Source organism: Urocampus carinirostris, chromosome 16 (genome assembly GCF_059441175.1).
Source record: "Urocampus carinirostris isolate Australia breed hairy pipefish chromosome 16, RoL_Ucar_1.0, whole genome shotgun sequence".
Lineage (NCBI taxonomy): Eukaryota > Metazoa > Chordata > Actinopteri > Syngnathiformes > Syngnathidae > Urocampus > Urocampus carinirostris.
In genome coordinates, this window is record NC_142364.1 from 3,896,130 (window position 1) to 3,917,770 (window position 21,641).

The 21,641-nt window shown below is 42.5% G+C and overlaps 1 protein-coding gene across 3 annotated transcripts in view; it reads left to right on the plus strand.

The window, feature by feature from the left end:
- The window catches only part of grin3a (glutamate receptor, ionotropic, N-methyl-D-aspartate 3A), a 168,062-nt gene that overhangs the window by 106,033 nt on the left and 40,388 nt on the right, over positions 1-21,641 (plus strand). The window contains exons 2-4 of one of the 3 annotated variants that reach the window (XM_088355415.1): positions 410-526; positions 2,422-2,536; positions 11,009-11,646. In XM_088355415.1, coding sequence (XP_088211541.1) covers positions 11,027-11,646 — 620 coding nt within the window. In that variant the 5' untranslated portion in view covers positions 410-526; positions 2,422-2,536; positions 11,009-11,026. Of the gene's footprint in view, positions 1-409; positions 527-2,421; positions 2,537-5,535; positions 6,474-11,008; positions 11,647-21,641 lie in introns of those variants that run through there. The other 2 variants (XM_088355416.1, XM_088355414.1) reach the window with 2 other exon arrangements.

The following is a 21,641-nucleotide window of genomic DNA, read 5'->3' on the forward strand; positions in this document are numbered from 1 at the left end:
CCGTCCCGGCCATCGACCTGTTTTCTGCCTGATACCTGTTGCCGACCTCTTTTCTTGACTCGTTACTGGCTTTCCAAAAGTAATTGAAAGTAATCCAGTTAGAGTAACCCTACCCAACCCTGCTGTTGTCTGAACCTGTCATAAGGAATGACTATTTACGGAGATACTACACACTAAGGGTGGACGCATTGATCCAAATATCGATATCATTGATACCGACCGACCATTTGGTTCGGATGGATACCATTATCTTGGGATCGGTATCGTCTTCCCATTTTAACCATCACTATTATAATGTTGTGAGTGAGGCTGTAACATTATACATACATTATATCTGTCAGGACCAGAACGGACACAGGACCCACTCGCGTGACGTTTCTCACAAGTTTTTTTTTTGTTTTCTTTCCAGTTTCTTGAAAAAGGGTTGGATCACCTCGCTGGTCTACATCTCCTTGTGTCCTGCATTTGGGTCCGTCCGACATCTTGTGACAAAATAACAAACTGGCATCGTGCGGAATCTTCGCAGGTATCCGATATTAAAAACAGAATAAACTTATCAACTAGGAAAAAAATTAACACGTTTTTTTTACAGCACTGGAACACATATCGAATGCTTTTGCTTTGACATACAAATATTTTCTTGGAACGAATTGGAATTGTATGTCAAGGTACTCTGGGGTGCCTAGCAAGTGATGCTCGATTGTAATCCGATTTGAGGGAAGTATGGCAGTGTGATTGTCGTCATAGCAACCACGCCATTTGCGATGGTCCAACCTTAGGCTCATTCTTCTCCTGCTGAGTGAAAGATATTTGACCAGAAAAGAAAAAAAACTAAAAAAAAAATGCATTCCCAGTAGTGAGTACTATTTATGTACAGTATACGTGTGTAATATTTTATAATATTATAAAAGAATATGCATGTAAAGGAAAAATGACATTTGATCTACCTGTGATGTGATGAGCTGGTCAAGAAGTGTGGCAGGTGGATGCTCACAGGGAGGAGACGGTGGATTCATATTAATAATAATAATAATAATAAACGGATTTTAAAACTTCGACTTGCGACCATTGTCATGCCTTTCAAAGAGTATTTTTTCTTTAATCACCTTGTTTTTTAATAATAGACCTAATCATTCATTGGTCATGGCCATATACCTTACTGAGGATAAGATATGTGTGCTTTCTTTGTTTCTTTGATTTATCTTTTGGTGTGACATGACTTATGCTGGTCAAGTAGAGTAACGGATGGATGCATAGGGGGACGAATACGGCAGGCCGATAAAATATTTCTTTCCTCATTTGGATTCGTTCTCCGACCAGTCATATTGGTGATGACCATGCTATTTTTCGAAGGTAGTGATTCTTGTGTCTTCCTTGTATTTATTGATAATAACAAGCTTTGTTCTATGGTTCTCATATGCTTACTTCTTCCTTTAGCATCAAGGTCATGTTTGGTAGTGAATAAATACAGTAAATAATTGACGGTATTGTATTGCCGAATCTAAAAGTTTTCACAAAGCATATGAGGTTCTGAACTGAATGAAGGGAGAGAAAGGCATTGTGGGAAGTAGTTTAGCCAAAAGCATATGAGCATTTTCCTGATGCCGTGACCTGAACTAATAGCAAAAGAGCTTCTGTATGATTTCGACTAATCGCAGACGGGCAGAGTATGAATTTTATACGATTTAGCCATATAAAATAATTGGTTGTAGATCTCGGATCGTGTGGAGAAATGCCAAAAAGAGGGGCCAAGAAATCGTATTCCCTTCTTTTGAATAGGGGTGTCAAGGTCATTTTAGCTGGGGGCCACATGCTAGAAAAAAAAATTCTGCGGGGCCGGACTAGTAAGTTTAAGAGAAAAGAGACGAGAGAAGGTAAGAGGCAACATTGTGGGAGGTAGTTATGACGCAAACTGAGAAAGAGTGGGGCGTATGAATTTTATGTATGAATGTTTTATCACCACGACTCATGGTTCCATTTTGGTATTAGTTTTCCATGAGACACTCAAACATCAGAACTGTGTGACTGTGATACCGACACATCGGTATAAATAGATAATATTAAAAAAAGATACTATTAAATGTCTTCACCCTTGCAAAGTCAGCCTGCGTGACGACTTGTGAAGCCTCCACTGGAGTCAGCACATACTTGATTTCTGGGGATTTTTTCCATTTTGTATTTGTTTTGGACGGGCAGAGGATTAGCGGCTCGGCGGGGTCGCTCCCCCGCGGAGATAGCCCAAAATGATCACATACAGGCTTTCCTTTTCCGAGTCCCTGTTACGCCATTTTTTTATTTTATGATCTGCAGCCGGCTGCGTCAGCCCTTCACGAAAAATATTCGACTAAGTAATGAGTAACTTTTGTAATATCCTCTCGTTTGTGTTTGTCTACGCTACTATGTTTGTATGTTTTTCTCTAGGTTTTATTTGGAAGAAGCGATCCGGTGATCGCTGGCCGCAGGGAGCAGGTCCCTCTGAACACGGAAGTGGTACTTCTGTGGCGAGAGATGGCGGTGTCGGGAGCGGAAAAAACAGGTCAGTAGCCGGGACAGGAGAGCAAAAACGTGGTCGAGATCAGAAAACGGGTCGAAGCCGGGAAACAGACGGGTGCCAAAACAGGAGTGAGTCAGGGTCGAAAAGCTTGCCTAGCGTGAACTGAGGTTTGCAGACGGACTGACAACAGGTGACAAATCCAATGTTTCCAGTATCTTCAAAAGAGGAACTCCATCGCCAATCAAACTGTTTTTTAGGGGGTCGACTTGGATGACTAAAATAAAGTCACTATCTTACTGCTACCACATACTTTTTGAGCTGTTCCAATCTATGCTCTACAATCGTTTTCTGTCGATGGGCTGCTATAAACTGACATGAATTCTGCCTCAAAAATGCCCGCCCAGCTTGGCTACGTTACACTTGTTTACAAACACCAAAAGGGCTCTATAGAGGTTGGGTGATAATGGAGTTCAATGCAAAAGATAAAAAAGAGAATGTACTGTATGTATAAAAAGTAGAAAAAAATGGCAAATTTGGACTCATTCTAATGATAGTGATTGTTCCAAAACAGAGTGGATTCAATTGTACGATCGTAGAGACCTCCGATTTATTCATTTTTTTTTAAAACTTATTTTATTTTATTCTTTTTTGGGTGGAGGGCTGTTCAGAGGATCTTTGTCTAAAAATAGTACATAGTTAAATTTTTTGGAATATATCATTTTTTATGGTACTGAAGAGTTTTTCATTTGTATTTTATTCTTTTGTCATGTCCTGCACGGTTGTCATGGCATCCAGCTAGCCCCGCCCCTTGACACCGGCTGAGACGCATTGGACTGATTGCTTGTGGAGCCCGTGGCCAGACCATTGCTTTACCTTGTTGAAGACCTGTTCATGCCCGTCTGGTCTGAGTAATACCTAGTTTGTGATTTTGATTGCCTTTAAACCTGTTTTGTTTTGTCTTTGGTCCGTTTGTGTGTTGGACAACTTTTATTTCCTAATTAAAGTGACAGATCGTCTACGCATATGAGTTCCGACTTTCTGCTTCCCGGCCCGTTTCATGACATCTTTTGCATTTTCTGTCACGAGGTGGGACCGGACCAGAACGGAGGCAGGAGGCAGGAAGGGAGAACTCAATTGCGTGACGATCAAAACTTTATTTACCAAAATAAAAGTCGTCCAAAAACTCCGGGACAAAACAAAACAAAAACATTCTTACACTCAGAATGGTCAGGTACAGGTTTCCTCCGACTCAAACTAAACAGGACAGGGCATAACAGAACGGAAAAGGTGTAATGAGCCAACACCCGCAATACCCACAACCCAACCTTAAGTAGCAGCCACGCAATTAGCTGATCTGCTTCAGCTGGTGCCCAGGGGGCGGGGCAGACCGGTCGCCACGGCGACCATGACATTTTCAGGGATTTTGCATTGTTTTATTCCTTTTTCTTTTTTATTTCAAATCTGTTTATTATGTAAAAAGCTATCAGTGTTTTGTAGTTGACCATTTTTCTTGTAGAGGTCTAAATATATTGGAAGCTTGAGCTTTTGGTGGTGATAGGAATGAGTGGAGAGGTGTTGTAAAAAGATAGTGGGATGTGGACGCGTTCTAAGGGATGGGCAGGGCACCTCTATGATGCGGCAGGGGTAAACCAGTGAAAGCTGTCGGGCCCTGCTGTTGAACAAGAGTGTTGAGTGACATGGCTGCTTTTCTGGTGTCCCATTTCATCTGGAGGGACGAAAGCAACTTAGGTGCCGAGGTGCCTAACTTGTTTGGGTGTTGGTCATGGTCCAAAATGTTTTTGTGTTTTTTGTGTTTTTATTTTCCTTGGTTTTTTTGTATCTGTTTGTCTTGCTGTCCGTCACACCTCTTGAGGGATATGACCAAGATATATAGATAGATAGATAGATAGATAGATAGATAGATAGATAGATAGATAGATAGATAGATAGATAGATAGATTGATAGATTGATAAATGGATAGATCTTATAGATCTGTGAATATTTTAATTCATATTTAATGTCTCCTGGGGACCTCCCACAAGACTTACTAAATTACTAATTGCTAAATGATTTGCTGCATAACATTTTTAATTGAAAAAAAAAAAAAGCGCTTCCCTTTCTCTTTTTAAATTTTATTAAGAAAAAAATAATTTTTAAAGATGCTTTGGGGGTGCTTGGGTTGAATTTAGTGCTTGAGCACCCTTAAAAAGGGGTGTTTACGCCCATGGTTTTGATTTAATTTTATTGGATGATTTTTAGCTAATCTTTTTGATGAATTGGTTTTTTTTTTCGCCCAATCTCCTAATTTTTTAAGGCGCTTTTGACCAGTTTTTGTTATAAATAACAAAATTATAAAATGATATAACTAAATAAACCCACTCTGTTTTCGTATTTGATGTATATATATATATATATATATATATATATATATATATATATATATATATATATATATATATATATAATGAACAGATTTGAAAATAAAAAAAGAAAAAGGAATAAAACAATGCAAAATCCCCGAAAATGCAAAAGAATAAACTACAAATGAAAAACTCTAAAAAATGATAAATTGCAAAACATTTTACTTCGTACAATTCCATTTTCAGACACAGATACTCTGGACAACCCCCCCCCCCACAAAAAAAAATAAATAAATAAATAAATAAATAAATAAATAAATGTATATAAGTCCTCCTCCGCGACCCTACTGAGGATAAGCGGTACGGCTAATGAGATGAGATGAGATATACAGGTAAGTCCTCATTTTTCTACATTTTACACATGGTTTAAAAAGTGCTTGAAATATGAATTAAAATATTCACAGATCTACAAGATCTATCTATCTAGACATCTATCTACTTTGGTCATTTATTTATATATATATATATAAATTTGTTTTTTAAATTACAACAACACATTCTTGGTGTTTATTATTTTGTGGAATGGGCAACAAAGGGTTAAATCTCCACTTGCGGGGAGCCAACCCACTGCGCTCTGGTGCCGGCACCGGTCTCAGTATTTGACGTGGAGCCGAACCTGTCGCACGCACTAAAGTGCACTTTCGGGATGCGTATTTTTTGTATTTTTTTCTAAACCTCTTGGATCCTCATGATGAGCCGTTTTTCTTGTGATGCCACCGAACCCGACCGGTTGCCTTCCTTTGGATCCTATTTCTGGATGCGCAGTGTTCGGTTCTTTTTCCCCGTCCATCTTTGGAGATGATCAGCGCCACTTTGGGGGGCGTCTTTCGGGCTGCGCGCCTCGGTTCTGCGGAGGTTCGGCCAACTTTGCCGACATCAGGACGCGGAACAGGAACCCAGACTGGAGCCCGGTTGAAGCTCCGGATCGGTAAAAATGGGAGGGAAGGACGGAACCGGATCCTCCTTGTGTTTTCTGATGTGCGCAATAGTTCTTTGCACGCGCTCGCACCCGCAACCCTGCCAGGTTCTCAAGCGCATCGGCCACACGGTTCGGGTGGGGGTTCTGCACGTGCATCCCCGCTTGCTGGCCGGCGGTTCCGATACGTGGAATAACACCGGCGTGGGAAGCCTCCGGGCCAGAGGTTCGGCTCCCGGCCAGCGCGGCGGCGGCGGCAGTCGGGGGAGAAACCACGCGCGGCAGAACGCGTCGTGGGACCCCCGATTGTTCGCCCCCAGGGAGTCGGTGCTCCTAGCGGCGGAGGCTGTGAATCTAGCCGGGGTCTTGCCCTTCAATTTGTCGCTGGAGCTGGTGATGGCGGTGGGGTCTGGACTGGGTGAGCTCCCCGCCTTCTCTTTCGCGTCTTCGGGGGGCTCCCAGGACGAGGACCCGCTGTCGTTCGTGGAGAGCGTTTGTCACACGGTGGTCGTGCAGGGTATCTCGGCGGTCTTGTCCTTCCCACGGAACCGGGACGAGTGGATCAAGTTGGAGTTCGTGTCCCAAGCGCTCAGGATGCCCGTCCTCAGTCTTGTCCCCGCCGAGTTTAAGCGACAAAGTCAGGTAAACGACGAAGTGCCCGCGTGCGCTAATCGATTACCGTGTTTATTCGTGTATAACGCGCACGTTTTTGTACCCGAAAAGAACTCAAAGTTTGGGTGTCCATGCACTATAAACGAGGCATACCTTCTTTGGTCAATGATAAGTACAATATTTGATGCAAAATTACCGTGTTTATTCGTGTATAAGGCGCACGTTTTTGTACCCGAAAAGAACCCCAAGTTTGGGTGTCCATGCACTATAAACGATGTATACCTTGTATAACGTATGTATCCCAAAATAACTCAAGGTCTGGGTACACGAGGTTTACCGTATTTGAGCAACGATGACCACATTTGTACATCATTTGATGCAACAGGATTTGAAACCGGATCCCGGTGTTGAAAGTGCAGATACCAAACCACGAGTAGAAGTTTTTTTCTAAACATCACAATATTTTTACTCGGCACCATGTTGTTGAATATGGGGGGATGTGATTACATTAAAAAAATAACGAGTTATCGAAAACATAAACTGTGAATACAATACCAAAATCAAATATACAATGTGTTAATGTAATGTATTTCAAGTCAGATTCAGTGTCAATAAAAAAAATTCGATCATGGCCCCACATATTTAGCAACATGGTACCGTGAGCAAAAATAGTTTGATGATGATACAGAAGTTGAATGCCTTTTCTTGTGTCATCTATAATCTTAATAGTTTGAGCTGAGACAAAGTGAAACAACATTTTATACACGTTTTCATCAAAATTAGGGGTGGACATTTTATGCAAGTACATGTTATACAGAAATAACCATGTAACTATATTTATTACTATTTTCAAAGTAGGACTCAATTGTATTTAACTGTTTTTCTTTTTTTTTGCTTTTATTTGATCATCTAACAATCTGCCATGGATGGCATGGCGCCAAATTGGCCCCGCCTGCGTGGCGCCAGCTGCAGCTTGTTGACAAATTGGCTCCCTGTCAGTATTTAAACTCTGTCCTTTCAGTCCCCTTTTGTCGGTCCGTCTACGAATTTCTGTTTTTACACGGCAAGCCCTTTTTCGACTGTCCAGTTTTTTTTGCCCCTGTTTGTCTCCCACTACGATCTGTTTTGATCTCGACCACGTCTGCTCTCCCGTCCCGAATGACGACCTGTTTTGATCTCGACCACGTCTGTTTTCCCGTCTCGAATGACGACCTGTTTTGATCTCGACCACGTCTGTTTTCCCGTCCCGAATAACAATCCGCTTTTGATCTCGACCACGTCTAATCTCCTCTCCTGGCTTTCGACTTTTTTCCGATCCTGACCACGTTTTTGCTCTTGTATCCCAGCTACTGACCCGTTTTTTTCCGTTCCCGACGCCGCCATCGCTCGCCACGGAAGTCCCACTTTCGCGCTCAGAGCGACCTGCTCCCCGCGTCCAGCAATCCCCGGATCGTGGGCGCAACCCCCTCCCATTCTTCAAATAAAAATTGTGAGAAACGTTACGCGAGTGGGTCCTGTTTCCGTTCTGGTCCTGACAGTGTATTTGCATGCTAAATAGAATAAAGTAGTCCTCGGCTAAAATACTAGTCTCAATTCCAATTTTTGTTGTTTGAATTGAGACAAAAACTGTGGATTGTATTAAAAAAGTGGTAGTCTATCGTGTAAAGCGCTAGCTTATGTAGGTATGCTACTTGGCCACGGGGGCTAATCAATTTTCTTGTCACGGTTGCCATGGCGCCCAATTGGACCTGCCCTCGTGGCACCAGCTGCGGCTCATTGACAGATTGGCTTCCCTTCTATTTAAGCTCAGTGCTCTCACTCAACCTTTGTCAGTCCGTCAACAAACCTCTGCCCCGCAAGACGTGGGGTTCGACTCGGTCCTGTTTCCTGTTGGTATTTTCTGTCCGGTATTGTTCCCGTTTATCTTGTCCTGTTTAAGATCAGTTTCCAGTTTCGTTCCCGTCTAGTTTGTCCTGTTTGATTTCAATATCCTGTTTTGATATCTATCCTGTCTGTCCCGTCCTGTCTGGTATCGACCCCATCTGTCTGATATCTGCTCGGGAAATTGGTATCGATTTCGTCGGCCTCTGGCTTCCTATCATTCCACTCCAGACCGGCTGTCTAACGTGCATGACTCCCCATTTCCCGTAAAAAAAAAGGCTTGTATGAGAAACATCACGCATTTGGGTCCTGATTCGTTCTGGTTCTTGACAAAAGTATGTAGGTATGTTACCTGGCCACAGAGGCTAATCAATTATCTAGCTTTATTGATTCTATTGGATGTGATTTTTTTACTCCAAAACAATCTTTTAATAATCCGGATATTTTTAGCACAATTCAACTATTTTTTTAATATTTCCATTATTATTTTTTCCTTTACAACAAACAAGTCAACCATTATAATTTAAGTTCTTTTTTTGAAACTGTGACCTCCTGGGTTTTTTAAACACACTATCCATTTTTCCAAAAGCCAGTGGCATGTTCGAAAAATATGACTCTATTGGAAGTTGATGGTTGTACAGAATGTTAAATAGATATAGCCGGCGGATAGATATTAGATCGATATAACACACGGATGACTGATGGGGACGTTTCTTGTGGATTCTTACACGGTCGATGTAATACAAACTGCGAGGATGTTGATTCTTCTCAGACCGATATTTGACTTATCTGATAAACAGTAATGATATTCAACAGATGAGAAAATATTGTATCGTTTTTTTTTTCAATAAATTCGATGACTGATACAACTTGTGATATAAGGGCTCCTTGAACACAAATTGTAATGCAATCTATTAAAAATATTTATTTGTTTTATTAATGTGGGTATTTGTTTGGATTAAAATAAAGCAAATGACAAGAATTTTAGATTAATAAACAGATTCCTATCTTGTTTTTGTCAAGAAACAGAACAGGATCAGGACCCAAATGCGTGACGTCTCTCACACAAACCTTTTATTTTTTTTAAAATGGGGAGTCATGAACATTAGGCAGCAGTCTGGTGTGGAATGACAGGAAGCCAGAGGCTGACAAGATCGATACCAATTGCCTGAGTAGATATCGGACGGATGGGGTCGATAACGGGCGGGACAGGACTGACAGGATTGATATCAAAACAGGATATCGAAATCAAATAGGACAAACTAGACGGGAACGAAACTGGAAACCGGCATTAAACAACGGGACAGACAGGATTGATATCAAAACAGGATATCAAAATTAAACAGGACAAACTAGACGGGAACAAAACTGGAAACCGTTATTAACAGGACAAAATCAACGGGAACAATACCGGATAGGAAATACCAACAGGAAACCGGACCGAGTCAAAACCCACGTCTTGCGGGGCAGAGGTTCGTTGACGGACTGACAAAGGAAGAGTGAGAGCACTGAGCTTAAATAGACGGAAAGCCGATCTGTCAATGAGCCGCAGCTGGCGCCACACGGGTGGGGCCAACTGAGCGCCATGGCAACCGTGACAGTTTTTTAATCACGTTAACTTTGTGTATATGTGAAAAATACCGCGTTCCCACCACTAGTTGGATCTGAACCAGTGACTGCTACAAGGCTAAAGTTTGAATCCATAAATTAGCCCCATTATAGTATAAGTCACATAGTTCAAGCAGTGGGAAAAAAGCAAAGTACCTTAGCAAAATGTTATATCCATGTAAATATTCAAAACACGCCAGAATATGGAGTATCTGCAGAACAATAATATTATTTTTTCCTCCTCTAGGGAAAACATTTGTCAATGTCCAAAATAAATGAAATTTTTTGTCCTTCAACGTAGGTCTGAACCAGAAATTGTTCGCATCACTTTATAAGCCGCATCGTTTAAAACCTGAGGAAACAAGTAACAGCTTAAAGTTCAGCTTTACAGATTTGTTTGCCTGCACTTCATCTCTGGTTCTGTTTCTTGGTCCTTCGAGCCAGATCTGAGCTAGCAGCTTCTACAAGTTATTTGCCTAAACTTAATTTTTTAATTTGTCTCCTGCTTGTTCCCTACCACCTGAATTCCTTTGAGCGAGATCTGAACCAAAAACTTCAACAAGACTAAAGGCCTCCTCTTTAAATTGGCTGTGTCGTTGTATAAGTCACATAGTTCAAAATCAGGTAACGGATAAACTTCATTTTTTAATCCATCTCCTGTTTTTGTTCCCTACCACCTGAATTTCTTGGTCCTTCGAGCCAGATATGAGCTCGCAACTTCTATAAATTGTTTGCCTAAACTTAATTTGTTAATTCATCTCCTGATTGTTCCCTACCACCTGAATTCCTTCTAGCGAGATCTGAACCAAAAAGACTAAAGGCTTCCTCTTTAAATTGGCCGTGTCGTTGTATAAGTCGCATAGTTCGAAATCAGGTAACGGATAAACTTCATTTTTTCAATCCATCTCCTGTTTTTGTTCCCTATCACCTGAATTTATTGGTCCTTCGAGCCCGATCGCACCCATAAATTGGCTGTGTCATCGTATGAGCTACATGGTTCAAAAACTGGAAGTTGTACGGATTTGTTTGGCTTCACTTTGTTGCTAGTTCTAATTCAGGCTTTTGTCTCTCCCCAGAATCCTCTCCATTTCCACATGGCCATGAAGAACGTGGAAGCCCCGACAGCTCGTCTCCTCTACTCGCTTTTGATGATGAACGGCTGGTGGGACCTCAGCATCCTCCTCTGCCAAGATTGGGACATCAGCCAATTTATTTTCCTGGTTAAAAACAACACCCGTTTCCACTTGGGTGCTCTCGTCAACTTGACATCCTCGGCTTCACCGAACTCCGGAACGGAGACGTTGTCGTCTTCATCTAAAACGGATCAACAACAGGTCTTGGAGCAGCACTTGGAATCCCTCCGAGAACCTCCCTCCACGGTGGTGGTGGTGACGTTCGGGTGCGAGATCCGCGAGGTTCGGCGGCTGTGGGCGGCGGCCACTCGGATGACGCTGCCGGAATTCCACTGGGTTCTCGGGGACGAGCAGAACGTGGCGGAGTTGAGGACGGAGGGCTTACCCCTGGGACTTTTGGCTCACGGGATAATGGCCAAGTCACCTTCTCTGGATCATTACGTTCGAGATTCGTTGGAGCTCCTGACGAGAGCCATCGGGAATGCGGCCCGGGAGAATCCGGCCTTGGCGCTTATTCCTGGAACTACGAATTGTATGGATGTGCAAACCAGGAACGGGAGCTCAGGGGAGTACTTGACCAGGTAAGGAACTCGGTAGCCTCTTCCATTATCAGGGTTGGGTAGGGTTACTTTAACCGGATTACTTTCAGTTACTTTTGGGTGACTCCAATACCAAATATGCTAATAAAAGACAAAAGAAACTAAATATGAATAAAATTACTAAATGAGTCATCATTTTATTCATATTTAGTTTTTGTTCCCGATCACCTGAATTTATTGGTCCTTCGAGCCCGATCGCACCCATGAATTGGCTGTGTCATCGTATAAGCTACATGGTTACTTTAACTGGATTACTTTCAGTTACTTTTGGACGACTCCAATACCAAATATGCTAATAAAAGACAAAATAAACTAAATATGAATAAAATTACTAAATGAGTCATAATTTTATCCATATTTAGTTTATTTTGCCTTTTATTAGCATATTTGGTATTGGAGTCATCCAAAGTAACTGAAAGTAATCAAGTTAAAGTAACCCTACCCTGTCCATTATCCTCAACAGTTTATGAATTTACAGTAGAACCATGGGACATGGTCACCCCGAGATTTTGTACTTTAAGGTGTAAAATAAGATGTTTTTCGGCCTCTCTTTACAGCATTTTTACCCACTATACCTCAACAACCACAGCTTTTTGGAGTAGCTCAAACTTTATGGTATTCAGGTCGAGTTACGTCTCTACGTCTGTGTGCAATTGGTTAACATCATATCAAATGCTCGTCTGCAATTGGTTTGCGTCTCGGCATAATGAATTGCCGTTGTGGTATTGGCTGAACTACCTCCCACAATGCCTTTCTCTGACTGTGTTCCGTTAGGAATCATTTGTGAATAAACTTGATTTGGTTTAGCTATTTGTCCTGTAAGGTTTTAACATTTACTGAATTGAAATCTGACTCCTTAGACCACCTGTGTCAAACAGGCGGCCCGCGGGCCAGATCAGGTCCGCTAGGGTAGTGAATCCGGCCCGCGAGACAACACTCAGAGAAGCGCAAGAGAAAAACAAGCTGCAGGTTGAAATATGTCAACTTGATGTTGCCAAAGCCAGGTGCCTCGAACAAAGACACTGTACTTGTATTTATTTCTCTCTCTCTCTATCTCTCTCTCTCTCTCTCTTTCTTTCTTTCTTTTCCACCCCTTTTCTCCCATTCTGTCTCTTTCACTCTCTGTGTCTCTCTTTTTCTTTTCCTTTGTTGCTCTTTGTCTCTTTCTCTCTCTGTGTCTTTTTAACGTCTTTTGCTCTAACTTCCTTTTTTTCCTTTTCTCTCATACCCTTCGTGCTTTCTTTTCTCTTTTCTCTCCTTCTGTCTTTCTATTTCTCTTTGGATTTCTTTCTTCCTCTCCCTTTCTTTTCCCCCTCTCTCACGACTTTTTATCTTTTGTTTCTCATGCTCTCTCCCTCTCTCTCTTTTTCCTTCTTTGTCCCGCCCTTTCTCCTTTTCCCTCCCTCTTTCTCTTATTTCTTGATCTCTTTTTCTTTCTCTTTAATCTACTAGTCCGGCCCCCGAGAAAATGTTTGTTCTATCGCGTGGTAAATTCACAAAGCATAAACCGAATTTTTAAGAAGTTAAGGTTCTCAAAAATGATAGTATTTATTCATAAAATCATCAGCAAAGTAACAAACAAATGGTCCAAAAACTACTAAACAATTAGAACTATCTCAACCAGAAAACAAAAACCAAACCTCACAAACCAAGACAGATTTAGAAATAGGCTAAGGCACGATGGATGGTGAAAAAATATGGTGAAAAATGACTACAGGCCCTGTTCAAAATGTTTTTATGAAGGTTCAGGGCAATTAGGGACAGTTGCGTGGTGATTGGACCCACCTATCCCAATTCCAAACCCATTAGGTGTCCTCTGGTGGAAGGGGGCACACCAAAGCCCAGCAATGGAGGTAATTAAAGTCTTAAAGTCTAATTAACAGTCTTCTAGGGTATGACAATCAGTATCATTTTTAACTCGCTGCCGCCATTTCCTCACCCTTTGGCATCCACCGGCTACATCACTGTACCAGTTCAGGTCACGTCACACAGAGGGCCAACTAATTTAGTTTTTTCTTTTCTTTTGTTTATTTCTCTTAGTGCATAACCAAATTAGCATTGTTTTTATCCCCCTGACATAGGTTTTGCAATCCCGACTTCAAAACTGAATCAAGTTGAATCCCGGGGCGCTACTGACTTTGATATAGGCTGATGTAAAAAAGCAAATGAAAGGGTCCATCGCCTTAGATGTCCAACCATCTGCCTGATACCAAATAAACAAACGAAGCAATAAACATGGAATTGTGATACAGGATGCAAAATATTGCGATTCTCTTCAGGTTTTTATAGTTTTACAACACAAATATCAGTTTTAGGACAAGGCTATGAACAAGTTAGGGTCGCTCCATGGTTATTTTCCTCATTTACAGCAAGGAGTATATTTTATTGTGCCAAAGACGTGAACACCCATCGATGTCGGGAAAAGGGTCTCCATTATTATCCAACTGAGAAGGCCTAGTGTCATGATTACTGATGCCAGACACCTGTGCCCGCTCCTCTGACTCCGATCGGCTCCCGTTCACTATTTTAACCCTCGTCTATCTGTCAGTCCGTCTGCAAACCTCAGTTCACGCTAGGCAAGCTTTCCGACCTTGACTCACTCCTGTTTTGGCTCCCGTCTGTTTCCCGGCTTCGACGCGTTTTCTGATCCGGACCACGTTTTTTGATCTCCTGTCCCGGATACTGACCTGTTTTTTCCGACATCGTCATCCCTCGCCAAGGAAGTGCCACTTCCACGTTCAGAGCGACCTGCTCCCCGCGACCAGCGATCACCGGATCGTGTGTGCAATCCTTTCCCTTCTTCCCAAATAAAACTGAGAGAAACGTACGCAAGTGGGTCCTGTCTCTATGGTGGGAAAAACGACTTCTGTTCACGGTTAATCGATTTTGAGAATTCAACCGTCGATAAAGTGGTTTTGAATTCACTTAGCTACTCCTAGAAAGAAACTCATTCTTTTTTGACCCCCAAAAAACAACCTAATCTCTTTCATTTTTGTCCCGTCATCTTAAAAAGTTATCAAACTGTCCAGAACCTTTGAAGACATTGCAATGTCCTGTGCCGTGTTTTTTCTCCGGTTGAGATGAACCAATCGTGTTATCGTTATACTACACTCGAATTTAGGTTACGGTTCACTATAATCGTCTTTACTTAGTATATATTCGGATTAAACGTATTGATATCTCGTCAAAGGTAAAAACAGGACATAATAACTACCCATTATTGCCTTTTGAGTACTTGGCGTAGCCGCTGACTGGGCTTGATTGAATCTTGAATATTCCGATTAGCTTTCCTTAAGACTTTTGTGTTTACGGCTTGTCTTTGTTGAAATTGCAGCAAGTTTATTTCCTGTTCAGTGGAGCCAATGAAAAACTGGATAGCATTGACCAGGGATGGTCAAACCACGGTCCAGGGGCCACAACCTACCCCTTCAGCCTATTTTTAATCATACCGTCAAACAAAAATTGATATAGAATAAATTATGTACTGCTAATAGAAAAAAGTGGCGGCTTTTGCTTCTCTAACCACTCATGTTAGCCCCTTAGCTACAGGCTTTGTCTCGCTGATAGCCGTTGTTGTTATTGTTAGCTGCTCCGTGTTTGTCTTTTAGTGTCCTTCGCCTCCCGCAGCAAATCATGCAAGCGAATGTCGCTGCGTTCGATGATTTAGGGCTTTTCTCCCTTTTTTTCTACTATTTCCTTCTCTAGCCCCCTCATGTTAGCCAGATTATTGTTATCGTCAGCTGCTTCGTGTTCAATTTTTAGTGCCACTCGCCTTTCACTGCTGCTCATGCAAGCGGACAACGCAGAGTCCGGGGACTCGGGTGCTTTTTCCTCCACAGTTTCCTTCTCTAGCCACTAAGCTAAGCTAATTGGCTGCAGGCCATGGCTTGACGCTCAAGATGATTGTTTTAATGAGCTGCTTTTGCTTCATCTTTCTGTGTCACGGTCGAACATGCTGCACTGTTTCCTGCTCTAGCCACTTAAGTTAGCGACTTGGCTGCAGAATAGGCCTCACAACTAGCAGGCATTGATATTGTTAGCCCCTCAATGTAAATAAAACCTAGTTTTGCAGTTTACCGGCCTTCTTATTAGCTTTTCCTGCTAGCTGCTGAAGTTAGCTTCCTTACACTAGCTCTAACAAACTCCAGCTATTTGTTAATTCCTTTTCTCGTCAGTCACGGGGATTCAGAGAATTAAAACTGATTGAATTCAAATCTTGTTAGCATGCTAGCAGAAACTTTAAACCTGTGGGAAATTTAAGCTATCTTTAAATCAATTATTCGCTGCTTTTGCTTCATCTTTCCGTGTCACGGTCGCATGTTAAGTGGTACTATTCGAACATGCTCCACTGTTTCCTGCTCTAGCCACTGAAGTCAGCGACTTGGCTACAGAACAGGCCTGAGAGCTAGCTCCCATTGTTATTGTTAGCCGCTCAATGTACATATAGCTTAGTTTTGCAGTTTACCGGCCTTCTTAGTAGCTTCTCCTGCTAGCTGCTAAAGTTAGCCTCCTCACACTCGCTCTAAAAAACTCCAGCTATTGGTTCATTCCTTTTCTCGTCAGTCACCGGGATTCAGAGAATTAAAACTGATTGAATTTAAATCTTAGCATGCTAGCAGAAACTTCAAACCTGTGGGAAATTTAAGCTATCTTTAAACCGATATTGCTTTTCTCATCGACGCCATTTTTTTACTCTTATTCCGTACGGCGTTTCCTTTCTTTTGTCTAGTGATATGTAAATCAAAGAGAAGCAAATCAAAGATTCATAAGACGCTACGAGCGTAGTAACGTTAGCACAAGCTTAATTCCCCGAGACGATCGCGCTGCTGATTCAGTCGTTTTAAGGTAAATCTCAGCAGGAATCGGCGCACTGAAATCGTAACGCGGCCGCTTCACCTTCGCATCAAAGAGAGATGAAGATTAGCGCTCGACGCTAATGGAAATTTCAAGGCGAGTATATGCGGCCATAAATGAGATTTTGCTGATATTTGAGCGGAAGGCAATTTTTCACCGATGGATTCAGATATCAAAAACGTAACCGATAAAAATGATTGAGTTGATATTAAAGTCTTGAGTGTCACAAGTGCTTTAAATGAGTGGCTAGAAAAGGAAACTGTGCGAAAAAAAGTGACAAGAAAAACAATAGGGGCTAGAAGCATTCCATAGCTTGTTGGCAAGTGGCTAACTTAGGTGGCTAAAAAAAGAAACAACTGTAAAAAAAGCAATGGATGCCTGAGTCATGTAACTCAGCAACTTTTGCTTGATCGACACTGGCGGGTAAAGCAGGAGCATCTAACAATAGCGGCTAGTGGTGTACCCTAGTTTGCAGTCAAGATGCTAATAAGTGGCTCGAGAAGAAAACAGTGGATGAAGCGCAAGATGCGTGAATCAAGGAGCTCAGTGACATTCGCTTGCTTGACCAACAATAGAAGGCGAGTGACACCAAAGGACAAAGCAGAACCACCTAACAATAACAATTGCGGCTAGTGGCAAGCCGTAGCCTGCAGCCAAGATGCTAACTACAGTGGCTAGAGAAGGAAACAGCAGTAAAAAAGGACCAGATGCCTGAATCACGTAACTCAGCAACTTTTCCTTGATTGACACTTGTGGGTAAAGCAGGAGCATCTAACAATAGCGGCTAGTGGTGTACCCTAGTCTGCAGTCAAGTTGCTAATAAGTGGCTCGAGAAGAAAACAGTGGATAAAGTGCTAGATGCCTGACAACAAGGAACTCAGTGACATTAACTTGCATGACCAACAATGGAAGGCGAGTGACACTAAGGGACGACGCAGAAGCAGCTAACAATAACAATTGCCGCTAGCGGCAAGCTGTAGCCTGCAGCCAAGATGCTAACTACAGTGGCTAGAGAAGGAAACATCAGTAAAAAAGTACCAGATGCCCGAATCACGTAACTCAGCAACTTTTGCTTGATTGACACTGGTGGGTAAAGCACGAGCATATAACAATAGCGGCTAGTGGTGTACCCTAGCGTGCAGTCAAGTTTCTAATAAGTGGCTCGAGAAGAAAACAGTGGTTAAAGCGCAAGATGCGTGAATCAAGGAACTCTGAAATTCGCTTGCTTGATCAACAATGGAAGGCGAGTGACACTAAAAGACGAAGCAGACGCAGCAAAAAATAACAATTGCAGCTAGTGGCAAGCTGTAGCCTGCAGCCAAGATGCTAACTACAGTGGCTAAAGAAGGAAACAGCAGTAAAAATGTACCAGATGCCCGAATCACGTAACTCAGCAACTTTTGCTTGATCGACACTGGGGGATAGAGCAGGATCATTTAACAATAGCGGCTAGTGGTGTACCCTAGCCTGCAGTCAAGTTTTAAATAAGTGGCTCGAGAAGAAAACAGTGGATAAAGTGCTAGATGCCTGATAACAAGGAACTCAGTGACATTCGTTTGCTTGACCAACAATGGAAGGCGAATGACACTAAAGGACGAAGCAGAAGCAGCTAACAATAAGAATTGCCGCTAGCCTGCAGCCAAGATGCTAACTACAGTGGCTAGAGAAGGAAACAGCAGTAAAAAAGTACCAGATGCCTGAATCACGTCACTCAGAAATGTTCCCTTGTAAACCTGTAGAAGGCGAGTGACAATGAGGAAGGATGACGCAGGACCAGCTAACAGCAGCGATGAGCGGCATGCCCTAGCATAATCAGAGTGGCTAGAGAATAAACAATAGAAAAAATGCAAAACTCTGCAATGTTTGCTTGCTTAACCAGCTGTGGAAGGCTTGTAAACCTATAGGATGAAGCATATGCAGCTAACATGAACACTATTGAGCGAGCTGGATACACCCGGAGCAGCTAGTGGCAAACCACAGTCTGCTGCCAAGTGGCTAGAGAAGGAAACAGTGGAAAAAATTGGAAGATGCATGAATCCCAAGAATCGGATTGAACTGAGTGCTTGGAAACAGTATCAGGACAAACTAGCTTCGCTAGATTTTTCTCATGGTTTCCGACAAAGCAATGTTTCACCACTAGGGCTCTCTACACACACACTGTCCCTTTAATCGTCTCAAGATTTTTGACAAGGTTTGAAGCCGGCCCTCTCTCATCTCTTAAACATTTGGTGTAAATGCAAATCCCGTTGCTGAATAATGCATGGAACTGGCAACATAAAGCACAAATCAATCACATTCATAAATGTTTCATTTATCCGCCTTTAAGAAATATCAAGAATTCATGGCGAGTTATGCAAAATATTTTTACCTTCTGTCATTTGTCAAGATCCTAATCTCTGTGGATGTTTTATTTTGAAATATGTTGCGTATATTAAAGCTGATAAAAGTACATTTTAGGAGGACATGCAGAGTCCCCGCTCATGTCCCTTCGGAGCAGAAGGCTAAAGTGATGTGCATGGAAAAAAAATCCCACAGGAAAGAATGGATTAGTGTCCAATAATGCAGCGGATCACAGAGGTAAATCTAATGTTGTCGAGAACAGGATCAGGACCCAAACGCGTGACGTTCGCACACAAGCCTTTTATTTTACGGGAAATGGAGAGTCATGCACGTTAGGCAGCCGGTCTGGCGTGGAAAGACAGGAAGCCAGAGACCGACGAGATCGATTCCAATTGCCCGAGTTGATATTGGACGGATGGGTTCGATACCGGACAGGACGGAACAGACAAGATAGATAATCAATCAGGATATCGAAAATAAACAGGAGAAACTAGACAGGAATGAAAACTGGAGAAATTGATAAACAGGACAAAAATAGACGGAAACAAAACTGGAAAAAAAATTAAACAGGACAAAATAAACGGGAACAATACCGGGCAGGGAATACCAACAGGAACAGGACCGAGTCAAAACCCATGTCTTGCGGCGCAGAGAAATACAATGCATAGATATGGCCTATGTCCATTATCTCCACTTGACAAATTTTGAAAGTGGGGGCGGAGATAGCAATTTTTTTTTCACAGATCTGGGCCCCCCACAGCCCCCCGTCATTTCTGCCTAAAGAAAACTGCATGCACATGACTACGATCCATTATCCCCAATCGAATATTGCTGCTAGCTGGGAATCGCATAGCACACTATTGTTCGTCCTGGTAGCTTTTAATGCCATTATTTTTGGCTAAAATGATGTGCACTTTTTGGACATTAATCCATTATCCCATTTCCATATTGCTGTAGGTAGAGACCAGCAAAAAGTTATTTCTCTTGGAGGCCTGCCGTTCTGGCTTACATAAAATGAAACACACACATGAAGCTGCAATCCATTATCCCTAGTCGACTATTGCTGAGAGTGGTGACCAGCAGAGAGCAAATTTTTGTCATGCAAGGCTTCCATTCCCTTTTTTCTGCCTAACAGCGAGGCTGCGATCCATTATCCCCGCTTGACTATCGATGCGAGCCCCAACCCGCCGTGAGTGGGTTGCAAATGTGTGAAGCCCCTTTAGAAAACGCTTGACTGCTTTTGTCACTTCAGTTCTGGACAAGTGCGCCTCTTTGTTCGCACCTTGTACGTTGAGGTTAAATTCTGGGATTTACCTGGAGCTTCCGGGTCAGGGGACTGGCCCCGGTTGGCACGTCTGCCATGGAAAGCGTGATTAGCGTTAGCGTGTCCCGCGCTTGCCGGCATCCTCGGACACGATCGTTGAGACAGGGCGTGATGACGGTGCCGTGCCCTGTCCTCTGCTGTGATACTCACTTTACAACAATGACACTGAGGCCACCGCAGAAAATGGCGGAGGGTTACGTTCCAAAAAGAAGCAATGGTAAGCCAAAAGAGTGACATCAAATTTACAATTGCTGTTGTTGGGAATCAAATTAATTTAATTTCATTAAGAATTTAATTTAATTTAAGTGTACGCCATCGAAAACGACCGAATTAGTGACGTTTGAGTCTGTTTGAAGCCTTCTTCTGAAGTCCTTTAGCTCTCTCACAGTGGCCATCTTCTCCCTGCATAATGGCGTGCCGACTCCTCCCATGGGTGCGCCAAGGGAAACGTAAAAACACGATAACCATGGAAAAAAAGTTGGTGATTATCAACGAAGATGGGAAAATGCAGCTGGTCCCATTAGGCTTGGGTGGCACACCTCCTTCAGGGGTTATCTGGAGCAAAGACAATGCTTATTTTAACCTTAGGCTCTTTCTTCGTTTCTGTAATCCTTGTACTTCACTATCCACTATCCCCATTTAGTGCGAGTGGGGACAGCCTTCTTCTGAAGTCCTTTAGCTCTCTCCTAGTGGCCATCTTCTCCCCGCATGATGGGGTGCCGACTCCTCCCATGGGCGCGCCAAGGAAGCACCCCCCTGGGCTTCACCATCTCGGAGAAGAGCGTCCCGATGTCTGTGGTACTCAAAATAACGCCGAGCGTTTCTCCAAACAACGCCTGCCGTCCTCCGTCAGAGTCCTGTTATCAACAGAACTTGACAAAATATTTTGCATTTGGAACCTGACCTGTCATTGAACTAAAGCCTACTCAGTGAAAATCTTCATTACATTATGAGTCAATCGTATAAAATCCTTTATAGTCAAATGTATAAAATCCTTCACTGTAGATGACAGGAATCCATTCAGAGGATGATGAAAATGCCGTAAAGCAGGGGGTTAAAAACCTCTCCTAATTACCGTAAATTCCGGACTATAGAGCGCACCTGATTATAAGCCGCACCTAACCACATTTTAAGAGGAAAACCGATTTTGTACATACACAAGCCGCACCTGTATATAACCCGCATGCGCCCACATTTAGACATGTAACACAAACACCAAATTAACCCAAACCTGACTTTAAGTCCCGCGATTGAAACTAAATGTCCTTCATAAAAGTCCACAGTCCAAAAATCACAGCCGACAAAATGAACGGAAAATGATACCGGTACTTAAGGTTTGATGCAGACCTGCAGAGTCCGGGTCCCGTTGAAAGTAATCCAAGGAAAAAAGTGTATATTTCCAAAGGTAAAGGTAAACCAACTTTTTACCCCCTCTTCTTTCCTTGTCTGTCCCTCACCT